Here is a 12,111-nt window from a genome sequence, read left to right as displayed (position 1 = left end):
ACATTGGTATCACTTCTTTTCTTCACGTTGTGTTTTGTCTTCATTAGTGGTTTTCTTTAGTCGTTATGATTTTGTTCGTGTGAATCCTTGGTTTCTCTGCCTCACTATCGTCGACTGGTCTTAATACTATTGATATTTATTGTATTGCTATTGTGTGTATTGCTCCGTGATCAATATTTATGTGATGCTTAATTTATGGACCGTAACATCTGTCTCTTATACACATCTAGATGTGTATAAGAGACAGCCTCATGCCCCCACCTCATGCCCCCACCTCATGCCCCCACCTCATGCCCCACCACATATCAGGCTGATCTTCTCCCTCCCCCAGGGCCATGCGCGCAGCCAGTCTGGGTGTCTTGCAACGGCCCGCCCGTTGGTGGGCAGCGGTGGGGCTGGGCACCGACGTGCCCACTCCTCCAGCGGGCATCCCCACCAGGGCATCCTGGCCATGCCTGGGCACGCCCGTCGCCCCAGCGCTCAATACCAGGTACCCTACACGGACGGTGATGCCTCTCACGGGTGTTGGGGCCTCTTTACGTGTTCCCAAAGTTTCCAGATTGTGATCCAAATTCCGTGGCCTATTGTCACTGCACTGCAAAGTTCCGTACTGTGCGTCCAAAATAGATTTCGTCTTATCCACAGACCACTGAGTTGAAATTCTTGTGCAATTTGAACTTGCAAAGATGTCGTGTAAGTAAGAGGGTATCGGGCGTGTTTCCCAACGGATCCCTTGTGTTTAGGAACTCTTGCATGCGAGTTACATGTTGAATTCTTGCAAGTTACTTGACAACATCTCACAAAATAAAATGCGAGTTACCCTGGCAATATTTAAGTATACAATTCAATCTGTTTATGTTCAAGATTTTCATGAAGGTTGTTATGTGCAGGTCACTTTCCGCGATCCTTCCTACGACGGATCTCGCCTCGGCGCTGCGACCGACGATCCTTCGCAGCTGGAAGCTTTGTTGCCGCAGCGCGACTGTGCGGCGCCTGCACGTCCTGCGCAGGGTCCTATTCCTACGCAGGGTCCTATTCCTGCGCCATGTCCTATTCCTGCGCCATGTCCTATTCCTGCGCCATGTCCTATTCCTGCGCATGGTCCTATTCCTGCGCCATGTCCTATTCCTGTGCAGGGTCCTATTCCTGCGCATGGTCCTATTCCTGCGCATGGTCCCATTCCAGCGCAGGGTCTTGTCCATCCTGTTCCCGTAGATGCGGCCGTCAGTTTGAACCCTGCCGTCGCTCTGGGGTTTATGGACCAAGAGAGGCATCTTGACCCTGCTCGTGAAGGCGGCAATGTAGGGGCACGCGATCGAAGTTAGCAAGGGTCACTTGCTGGGCATGAACCCATGAGGAGAAGAGTTAAGACCCCCAAGAGCCACACTTTAATATTGGATTTTAACTTCAATTTGACCAGCCACTGATTGGTGACCAGCAACTGATTGGTGACCAGCAACTGATTGGTGACCAGCAACTGATTGGTGACCTGCAAACCAGGGTTTAGCGTGAGGGTTTTCTGAGGGTTTAGCTCTATTGCTCGCATCTCCAAGGGCGTATGTCCATGTTCAGGTTTTCTGAATCTCGTGACATATTTGAACGTGGTTAAGTATTTGTTTTGTTGCTGTAATCTGTACGGAGTTAAACTCCCTCTTCAATAATATTAGAATAATTCCGTAAGTTGAACGGAGCTGTGTTGTGACAGCGGCCGTTGTTGATTGTGCATTGCTCGCTGTCTCAGATACTGGGAACCTCCTGGTGTTATTCCATTGATATTGAAAGATTGTTCTTCTTAGTTCTCTGAGTGGTAGCTCTAGACGTCCCATTATATTTATTGATAATTAATGACTTGTGCTAGTGAGGCGGCTCTTTCTTGCTTCACTTCACTTTTTAAGCTGAATGCTTCACGTTAACGAGCTTCTAAATGCGTTTAGAGTAATATTGTGTTGATTTATCTTCTATACTCACCAAGGGAGATATCTCAGTATATTTTAATGTGTAGCAAAAGCGCTGCAGAATAGTTAGAGCGAGACGCAATCTCGTAGCCGAGTCTCGCGATGTCATTACACCTTGGTGCAATGTTTTAGATCTGCAATATTTGATTACATGCCGTGCAATGTTCCAACTCTGCAATATTAATTACCTCGACTAAAATATCTAAGTCTTATTAACTATTTATGTCATGCATTTTGTGAAGCGGTTACTGTCTCTGATTTTAAAATTCTTGTTTGTACTGGGCCTAATTTAAGGTTATTTCCGCAAGTGAGAAATTGGTTTATTATTTGTATGGATGAAAGTGTTTGTTTCTACCATCACGAGGCTCGGTCGTGTGGATGTATGTTCATCAACACGACCTGCATTATTGACTTCGTAATTCCTTCCTTACTATTGTTATTGTCTTCCACTTTATTGTTTTTCATATGTGCCACTTATTACTACATTGGTATCACTTCTTTTCTTCACGTTGTGTTTTGTCTTCATTAGTGGTTTTCTTTAGTCGTTATGATTTTGTTCGTGTGAATCCTTGGTTTCTCTTCCTTACTATCGTCGACTGGTCCTAATGCTATTGATATTTATTGTATTGCTATTGTGTGTATTGCTTCGTGATCAATATTTATGTGATGCTTAATTTATGGACCGTAACATAGAGCGCCAGTCTGGGCAACTCGACTACCTAACTACTTCCTTTTATTGCTCCATTCTTTAATATTTCCTGGCCCCAATCATGGGAATAAGATAGGGGCCATATAAACCTAACCCGTTCATATTCCCTGTCTCCAAGCCTTGACCAGATCCTTCAGTTGCTATTAGCCTTTGACCATTTGCCTTCACTCGACTCGAAGTCTTAGGCTACTAGCCTCCCATTAAACTTTGCCCGCTGTTCATAATGGTATTCCTACCTGAAAACTGCGTCACAATGTGCCGAGAATACGTCGTAACTGCGTCATGAATCGTGAAGTATTTGTTCACTAGAGTTACGACACTCTTGTTGTATGTGTTGTCGTAAAGACGTTACGTATGAGAACCTACCAGAATAATGTGTGTCCTAATAAATCGCTTCCAGTTGCCAGAGAATACGCTCGGTTCTTGAATATAATTCTTCGCGAGGACCTTTCTTAACAAATCTCTGCACTTACCTATTATAGTGACTAGGTATGATATGATAGGGACCTGTAGTTCTTAGTGACTTGGATCTTGACAGTTTCAATTATCCCTCTGAAAATTGACTGAGATTAATGCTTCTGATGGATAGTCGCTTTAGTTGCTCCTGCATGTTTAATATAATAGAATGTTATTAGGTTCCCAGAAAAGGGAAAGTTAACCGATTTTACGCGTTTTCTTGTGTTTAGTTTATTGTTCAGAAATGATAGTTTAGTCAAAGTCTTGATAGTGAAGAGCTTATTAGAGGACAGCCACGGTGCGGTGGGAGCGCTCGTTGCTGCCAAGTTGATAGCTAAAAAGCTGAGGCATTAATGGTGCAAGTTATCATTTGGTATAGGAAGCCTGGCTTAACAATAACCAACAAAAATATCCACTAAACACGCTTCTGCTTTCTTCACAACTTCACTTATTTGTGCCTCCCTCCCCTTCTCCGCTGTGCGACAACCCTCCTACCTCCCCATCGTTGTACCCCACACACTCCGCCCCTCTACCGCAGTTCCGCAATAAAATGATTCCTTGATCAAGTAGATTTGTGATGATTGATCTTGAAATAACCACTTGACTGTTGTAATTTGTCCTTGTTGTGGGACGGAGGGTTATTCCAAATGAGGGTGACATAAACTTTGTGCTGACCTATGTTATGTACATTGTGCCTCAAAGGATCTTAGCTGCAGGGGAGCTGTGGTCCCCAAAGGGTCTTAGCTGCAGGGGAGTTGTGGCCCCCAAAGAGTCTTGTCTCAGGGGGGCTGTGGCCCCCAAAGGGTCTTATCTCAGGGGAGCTGTGGCCCTCAAAGGGTCTTATCTCAGGGGAGCTGTGGCCCCCGAAGGGTCTTATCTCAGGGTAGCTGTGGCCTCCAAAAGGTCTTATCTCAGAGGAGCTGTGGCCCCCAAAGAGTCCTATCTCAGGGGAGCTGTGGCCCCCAAAGGGTCTTATCTCAGGGGAGCTGTGGCCCCCAAAGGGTCTTAGCTCAGGGGAGCTGTGGCCCCCTAAATTTATTAAATTCACGTACTAAGGTAGCTGGATATTTATGCGAGGCAATATTCGTATGATAACGAATAGGAACGATTGCAATCACTTATAAATTCGTGTACGGATAAAGTTGGAGAATGAAACCGAGAGACAATATTCGTGTATATTCAGTCATAAAATTCATAAGTAATAAATCTATATTATGCTAGAAGATAATTATTAGATATTTAATACAAGGATTTGGGCCTTCCTATTAACTGTATAGCAAAGTGTAGCGTACACGTACAAGTATATTCTATTTTACTGAGTATATTAAAGCCTCTACCGCCGTATGTCACTCTCTGGGAACATAACTTTCAACTTAAATAATACGTAAACTATTGAGTGTATTCAACTTAAATTATATGTAAACTATTGAGTCTAGCAACCTGAGGACGTTTGTACGCAACAGAGAACATTTTAAAGTTGTACGTGGCGGCAACCATCAGTACAAGTCATTTTGCGCTCACTAGAACGTATCTTTTTTGTGGAGTAGGCGCGTGACAATATTGCTCCGGTTACTCATGTCAGGCGGTAGAAGGTTAAAGCCTTCATTTGCTTTTGATTGATGTAAATCGATGGCGTTTTGATTGTTTTCACATTTTGTGACAAAGATCATTTTACTGGAGTTCATATTTTCTTTAAATTGTTTTCTATGCCTACCGCGCCATTTAAATTCTTCTAGGTTTTAGTTTTCACGGCAGTGGCGTTATTTGTTCCGCATGTTTACTTCTATTTTTCAAGTTGCTTCATAAACTCAAAGTTAATTCAATTTGGACAACATTTGCTACTAAAACGATCACTAATATCCGAAATTAGGAGTCTTAAATATATTCTGTTTTGCATACAACATTCGTGCAAGAACTAAGAAAAAGTTGCTAATTTAATTTTTCTTCATGACATTTGTTTTAATCAACTCCGTTCCGCAGGCCATAATTCCGCAGGGAAGATATTAAACGTAGTCTGTAACGTCTAATGAATGATTTCCTGTACCTATATACTAGAGTTTTTTGAGTAAATAACATCGTACGTTGTATAGCTTTCTCACATTATGTCGGCGAATGTTTCCATGTGAAATTCAGTTTAAGCCTTTAGTTGTTTAAAAAGAATCCTCATCACAAAAATTGTTACGGAAAGAATATTTCTAGATTAATAACGTGATTAAAGAAGGAAAATGAGGGTTTATGCAATAATACAATATGTAATAACATGAGCGAAGTAATTCGTAAATCAAGCATGCCACATGCTAGCCACACGTGCAGCGAAGTTTGTACCACGACGCTTGTGTTGCTGTTGCCCAACGGTCCCTCGCTGTACTCAGTAAAGAATATCTCTTATTTGTTCTTCTTTCCTTTATTCTCGTCAACTTCTGCAAATATTCTAACTTCAAAGGCGATCGAGAAACATGCGATAGTCTTTAGTAGAACGATAATGAGTGTTATATAGAGGTTAAACGGTGGTCGTAAGTATGATGGTAGAGGTTATACGGTGGTCGAAAGTATGATGGTAGAGGTTATACGGTGGTCGTAAGTATGATGGTAGAGGTTATACGGTGGTCGAAAGTATGATGGTAGAGACTATAAGGTGGTTATAAAGATAATGGCATGTTATCCGTGTTCCCAAATTACACCTAGTATATACCGGGTTTTGGACCGTATACATACCGTTATCTTCCTCTGGTTAACCAATGACTTCTTATGATGAATTTTTCATGATTACTTTAGATTTTTATATTAAATTAGGCGTCCTGCGGGCAACCACCAACGGCTACCAGGAGCTCGTCCTGCATCGGCCATCTCTGGAACAGAATGGCTACTAAGTTTATAGAAGATAATTATATTTTCATACATAAATATATTCTTGCTTCCTCGTTAATGCAAGAATGATTAATTATTAAGAAGATAGATGCGTGCTACACTTGCAGAATGGTTTCAGCGATCAATATTTAGTCCTATTTTGCCTTAAATTGCTGCATCATTGAATAAAATACAGTACATGCAATTTCACCAAATTTGGGGGCAATTTTAACTTCTTAGCGCGATTTATTGCTAAGAAATTGCTTGTCATTACCTTCTTGAAGTTGGAAGCAAGCGCCGCCCGGCTGCTTTTGGGTGAAATGTTGGGTCTTGAGTGAGATGTTAAGATTTGGACATTTTCTCCCGAGATGTTGTTGGGTCGTGGGTGAGATGTTGTTAAGAATGGGGCAGCTTCGCGCACGATGTTATTGGGTCTTGGATGAGATGTTAAGAATGGGGCAGCTTCTCCCGAGATGTTGTTGGGTCGTGGGTGAGATGTTAAGAATGGGGCAGCTTCGCCCATGTGAATTAGTGGGCGCTTTGTTTGCTGCCCACGCTTTTCCACGCCGACAGTTTCCAGAGTGTTGATACTTTGCTGAAATTCCATGGCATTGTTCCGGCTGTTCTGTTCATCATTCATTGAGAAATCATAGTTTTGCTCAAACCCTTGGCTCGGAAGCAACTTTTCATTAATTATTGTCGTTTTCGGCATAGTTGAACATTCGTGACCAAGATAAGTACGTTTGTGAGTAGAATCCTGAATCGGAATTCTGCATCGTAATGCCCGTTGGTCGTCGGAATTGTGGCTTTCACGTGACGAGTTTTGATGCAGAGCGAGCGGCGGCAGTAGAGGTCCGAGAGTCCGACCGAATCCTACTGTGTTCTGGCATCCTCCAGCGTAGTCAGTTTGTTGGGCAGTTTGAAAACTTTCTTTTTGATGCTCAAAACTTGTTTGTTTGTAGAAATCATCAGACGTTTCTGCTCTTTCTGTTACAATTTCTCGTGGAAAATCCATTTGCCTAAAATTTGATTTATCTCGTGAAATACAATCTAGGCCCTTGTAACTTGCACTCGTCGGCTTAAGATAACCGACGTCGCTTGCTCGGTCAGCCACATGCCCAGCGAACCTCTGACCAAGTCGTCCCGGTCGCTCTACAGTCTTCACCTCGAGAAGGTTAGAGGATGGCGAACAAACCTGCCTTTTGCTCTGAAAATACCATTCTCTATTTCTTCTATTTCGCCATAAGCCGTTAAAATCAGGGCAACATCCTTCATCGTTCCCATTAGAGACGCCAGTAAGCATCGGTCCCTTCCGAGTGTCACTGCAGTCCCCGTCTTGAGCAACACAGTCCAGGACGTCTCNCGCCAGTAAGCATCGGTCCCTTCCGAGTGTCACTGCGGTCCCCGTCTTGAGCAACACAGTCCAGGACGTCCCCTTGGGGGTGGAGGATCCATTCATTCCTCCTTATTCCTGCAGGATTGGCAGAGCTGGAATTATCTCCTGCAGAGCCTGCGTCGTGATCGCTGGTGTCGGTCATTGTAGAGTCTGGCAAGTCGGGCATGTTTTGGTCGGGCGAGGCGTGGAGCAGGGATGATAGATGTGCAATGTAGGAAGTTGCGAGAGTCAGGACGTTCAACTGCAAGGAAAATGCATTTCTTGAGAAATGCCGCTGAAAGAATGTGACCTAAATACGAATGGTCTACAATATAACGTTAGAAAAACCTCTTTATTATAGAAACAAAGTTCGGATCAAATTATCTAGAGTGCTCGCTAAGATGCGCAATAGAAAGCACACAATTTTCCTAAAGCACGTCTGACTAGAATAGAATAGAATAGAAGTGTCGGCATTGAAGAAATAAGCCATGCATGAATCACTGAATCCCTCATCAGACTTTACGTATCCAATAATATATATCCGTTGTGAGTGGTGAACTGTGCCTGTGAGTGGTGAACTGTGCTTGTGATTGGTGAACTGTACATGTGAGTGGTGAACTTTGCCTGTGAGTGGTGAACTGTACATGTGAGTGGTGAACTGTGCCTGTGAGTGGTGAACTGTGCTTGTGATTGGTGAACTGTACATGTGAGTGGTGAACTGTACATGTGAGTGGTGAACTGTACATGTGAGTGGTGAACTGTACATGTGAGTGGTGAACTGTACATGTGAGTGGTGAACTTTGCCTGTTAGTGTCCCACAAACACCTAACGTTCCCCTAACGCCCGCAGGTATCGACAGCGTTGCGTTCGAGCCGTCAAGCGCGGCGTTCGCGGAGGTGGTAGCGGTGCCCGTGGCGACGTCTGGCCCGTGCTACATCCCCTGCAACACCTTCATGCCCTTCATGGTGGTGCTCTTCCTCATGTGTGCCAGTGTCGCCACCTCACAGATGCCCCTCCTCATGATCGTGCTAAGGTATACCAGCACCTCACGGAACACTCTCGGCCCTTTGTTCTCATTTTAATTTCTTTTTCCAGCCTATAACTATCATTGTGTATTTACAACCTTGTCAACAATTGTCTGTTCATACTCGGTGTCTGTAATCATGTGTGAAATTGTCACTTTAAATTAACTTACGAGACGAGTATGAGAAAACTCCTCACAGATAACTTCAGTTCATATTATTTCACTTGATTCAGTTTATATTATTTATATTTTGGGTAGTTATGTCTACCCTTTTACCCATTAATGCCGAGTGGTTCCATTTGGAACCAGCGGGAAAAATGGATTCATATTAAAATTGAATGATCAAATAAATACAGAAGTGGATGCATACGGTAGGTTTGATACACATCTTGTACATGTTCTGGCAAAGTTTGGTGCTGCTACGCCAACTACTCTCTTTTCAGTCAACATTCAAAGATTGTAAGAACCAAGTGTTGCACTGCGGAGAAAGGTGAGTAATTCGTTCTAAAAATATATTATTCATGAGTCAGATGTAGAATTTCATCGATAAAGTGAGTACTTTTAATGCTGTATGCGGTTTTACGTGTTACCATGTTTCTAAAGTCATTTAGATCGTGAAATATTTAGCCCGGTTCCTAATGGAACCAAGCTATAATTTTTCACATACGTCGAAAAATGAACATTTTAACATATTTTTCATTTATTAACGTCACAAGTGGTAATAGTATCACAAGAAAACAAAGAAAAATTCCGAAAATAATTCTCGGCATTAATGGGTTAATGTTCATCTCTCGTGCATTTCATTTATTTCCTCACCTTAGTTCTTTGAATTAGTCGTATTATGTTCTTACGGAAATATTTTATTATAAAATGTATGTTAACGTGGAACTCCTTATCTTGAAGTAACTTAAATAATCCAGGTCAGTGTCGGATTACCAAGTACGCCTGGCTGATAGGTTCTTGTTGTTCACAGCTAATGGCTACAATTACTAGGGTACCAAGTACGCCTGGCTGATAGGTTCTTGTTGCCCACAGCTAAAGGCTTCAACTACTGAAGAACCAAGTTCGACTGGCTGATAGGTTCTTCTTGTCCACAGCTAAAGGGATCAATTTCTGGGCACAGAGTACGCCTTGCTGATAGGTTCTTGTTGTTCACAGCTAACGGCTACAACTACTGGGGCACCAGGTATGCCTGGCTCATCGCGCGGGACCTCAACGGCGACTCGTTCATCCAGTGGCCGGACTCAACACGTGTCATCGACACGGCCTTCACCGCGGCTGACATCGTCTGGCTGATAGGTTCTTGTTGTCCACAGCTAAAGGCTTCAACTACTGGGGCACCATGTATGCCTGGCTGATAAGTTCTTGTTGTCCACATCTATAGGCTACAACTACTGGGGCACCAAGTACGCCTGGCTGATAACTACTGGGGCACCAAGTACGCCTGGCTGATAGGTTCTTGTCATCCAATGCTAAAGGCTAACAACTACTGTGGCACCAAGTTCGTCTGGCTGATAGGTTCTTGTCATCCAATGCTAAAGGTAACAACTACTGGGGCACCAAGTTCGTCTGGCTGATAGGTTCTTGTTGTCCACAGCTAAAGGCTTCAACTACTGGGGCACCATGTATGCCTGGCTGATAAGTTCTTGTTGTCCACATCTATAGGCTACAACTACTGGGGCACCAAGTACGCCTGGCTGATAACTACTGGGGCACCAAGTACGCCTGGCTGATAGGTTCTTGTCATCCAATGCTAAAGGCTAACAACTACTGTGGCACCAAGTTCGTCTGGCTGATAGGTTCTTGTCATCCAATGCTAAAGGTAACAACTACTGGGGCACCAAGTTCGTCTGGCTGATAGGTTCTTGTTGTCCACAGCTAAAGGCTTCAACTACTGGGGCACCATGTATGCCTGGCTGATAAGTTCTTGTTGTCCACATCTATAGGCTACAACTACTGGGGCACCAAGTACGCCTGGCNTGGAGGTTGTGGATGGAAGTGGAGGTTTTGGCTGGAAGTGGAGGTTGTAGCTTGAAGTGGAGGTTGTGGATGGAAGTGGAGGTTGTGGCTGGAAGTGGAGGTTGTGGATGGAAGTGGAGGTTTTGGCTGGAAGTGGAGGTTGTGGCTTTAAGTGGAAGTTGTGGATGGAAGTGGAGGTTGTGGATGGAAGTGGAGGTTGTGGCTTTAAGTGGAAGTTGTGGCTGGAAGTGGAGGTTTTGGCTGAAGATGGAAGTTGAGGTAGTGGCTTAGGCTGGAAGTGAAGGTGGTGGCTTTGGCTGGAAGTGAAGGTGTTAGCTGAGGCTGGAAGTGGAGGTGGCGTCTGAGGCTGGAAGTGAAGGTTTTGGCTGAGGCTGAGAGTGGAGGTGGTGGCTTTGGCTGGAAGTGGAGGTGTTAGCTGAGGCTGGAAGTGTCCCGCTGATCGCACTGCTCTGCAGGCCGTCGCGCTGGAAGGCTTCTGTCTGAAGGCAGTGCACTTATTGCAAGACTTTATTTGTTCACTATACTTATCTTAGGCTTATTAAGACTGTAAACATACGAAAAAATAAATTTCTACCTTTACAACACATTTTTTGCAGGATATTAATCACTCGAGTGATAAGGCCAGAAACGCACTAGCGATATTTGTTGTTAATTTATATTCCATGGATATACAAGGGGATTAGAAAATGATAGTGCAAAGAAAAAAAAAGGGCGATGCATGCTCGTGAATTTCATTTTAGAGTAGATATATATCCTTTATGTTTTCATTTTCAAATGTTCTTCATATCGTTCCAGAGAATGAGAGGAGTTAATTGATGGGACTAAAATATTGCTTTATTGTTTACCATATTACAAAACCTTTGAACTTACCCTCTCTGAAATTCTCTCAAATTTGATTAGGCGATTTGCATGCGGCAGGAAGCTGAAACTGACAAATTTTTCCTCGACATAACGCGATAACATAACTCAATATAATATAACTCAACACAACAGAACGCAACATAACATAATTTAGCACAATAAAACTCAATATAATATAGCTCAACACAACATAACTCAACATAATATAACTCAACATACCATAACTCAACCTTGAACTCATCGTAACGCTTGCCACCAAACTACCGCGCTTTGGACAACGTAAGTCAAGTGACCTCAGCGGATGATGTCGGCAACGGTAACGCGTGAGAGTACGATGATGAAGGTGGTGAAGATGATGATGAAGATGATAACGATGATGACGATAATGATGCAGGTGACGGCAGGCAACGTGTACCAAACTACCATCGTCGGCCGCGGCACCAAAACGACTCCCAGCCTGGTCCTGAGTGACGTCACTGAGTGTGAGTAGACGTTACAAGTGAGTTATAAAGGGTGATGTAACTGAGTGTAAGTAGACGTTACAAGTGAGTTATAACGGGTGATGTAACTGAGTGTGAGTAGACGTTACAAGTGAGTTGTAGAGGATGATGTAACTGAGTGTGAGTAGACGTTACAAGTGAGTTATAACGGGTGGTATGTAACTGAGTGTGAGTAAACGTTACAAGTGAGTTATAACGGGTGACGTCACGGAGTGTGAGTAGACGTTGCAAGTTATAGCGGGTGCCTGCTGGCAATGAAATAACATTTACATATTACATGCATCGGTTATTTTCATGAACATGAAAGGGTTGTTATTATGATTATGAAAATAATTTTATTCAGGCGGCTGTCGTTCTATGAAATATTTCAAGGTGGGGCGGTGGTTAAAAAATAACATTAATTA

The 12,111-nt window shown here is 43.3% G+C and overlaps 2 protein-coding genes across 2 annotated transcripts; one reads left to right on the top strand and one right to left on the bottom strand.

Annotated features, from left to right (window-relative positions):
* The first annotated feature begins 277 nt into the window (after window positions 1-277).
* LOC108672142 (tetra-peptide repeat homeobox protein 1-like) lies at window positions 278-2,883 on the top strand. The gene is made up of 2 exons (XM_018159769.2): window positions 278-490; window positions 891-2,883. The coding sequence occupies exons 1-2, from the start codon at window positions 278-280 to the stop codon at window positions 1,323-1,325; spliced, it is 648 nt and encodes a 215-aa protein (XP_018015258.2). The 3' UTR covers window positions 1,326-2,883.
* A 7,374-nt stretch (window positions 2,884-10,257) lies between these two features.
* On the bottom strand, window positions 10,258-11,448 carry LOC108672141 (formin-like protein 14). Its single transcript, XM_018159768.1, has 2 exons — window positions 11,438-11,448; window positions 10,258-10,825 (listed from the first exon to the last, which is right to left on the bottom strand). The coding sequence occupies exons 1-2, from the start codon at window positions 11,446-11,448 to the stop codon at window positions 10,258-10,260; spliced, it is 579 nt and encodes a 192-aa protein (XP_018015257.1).
* Between the last annotated feature and the right edge of the window lie 663 nt (window positions 11,449-12,111).

Source organism: Hyalella azteca, unplaced genomic scaffold, assembly GCF_000764305.2.
Source record: "Hyalella azteca isolate HAZT.00-mixed unplaced genomic scaffold, Hazt_2.0.2 contig8217, whole genome shotgun sequence".
Classification (NCBI taxonomy): Eukaryota; Metazoa; Arthropoda; class Malacostraca; order Amphipoda; family Hyalellidae; genus Hyalella; species Hyalella azteca.
Note: the sequence above shows the minus strand (reverse complement) of the source record. Positions and strands in the feature narration are given on the sequence as shown.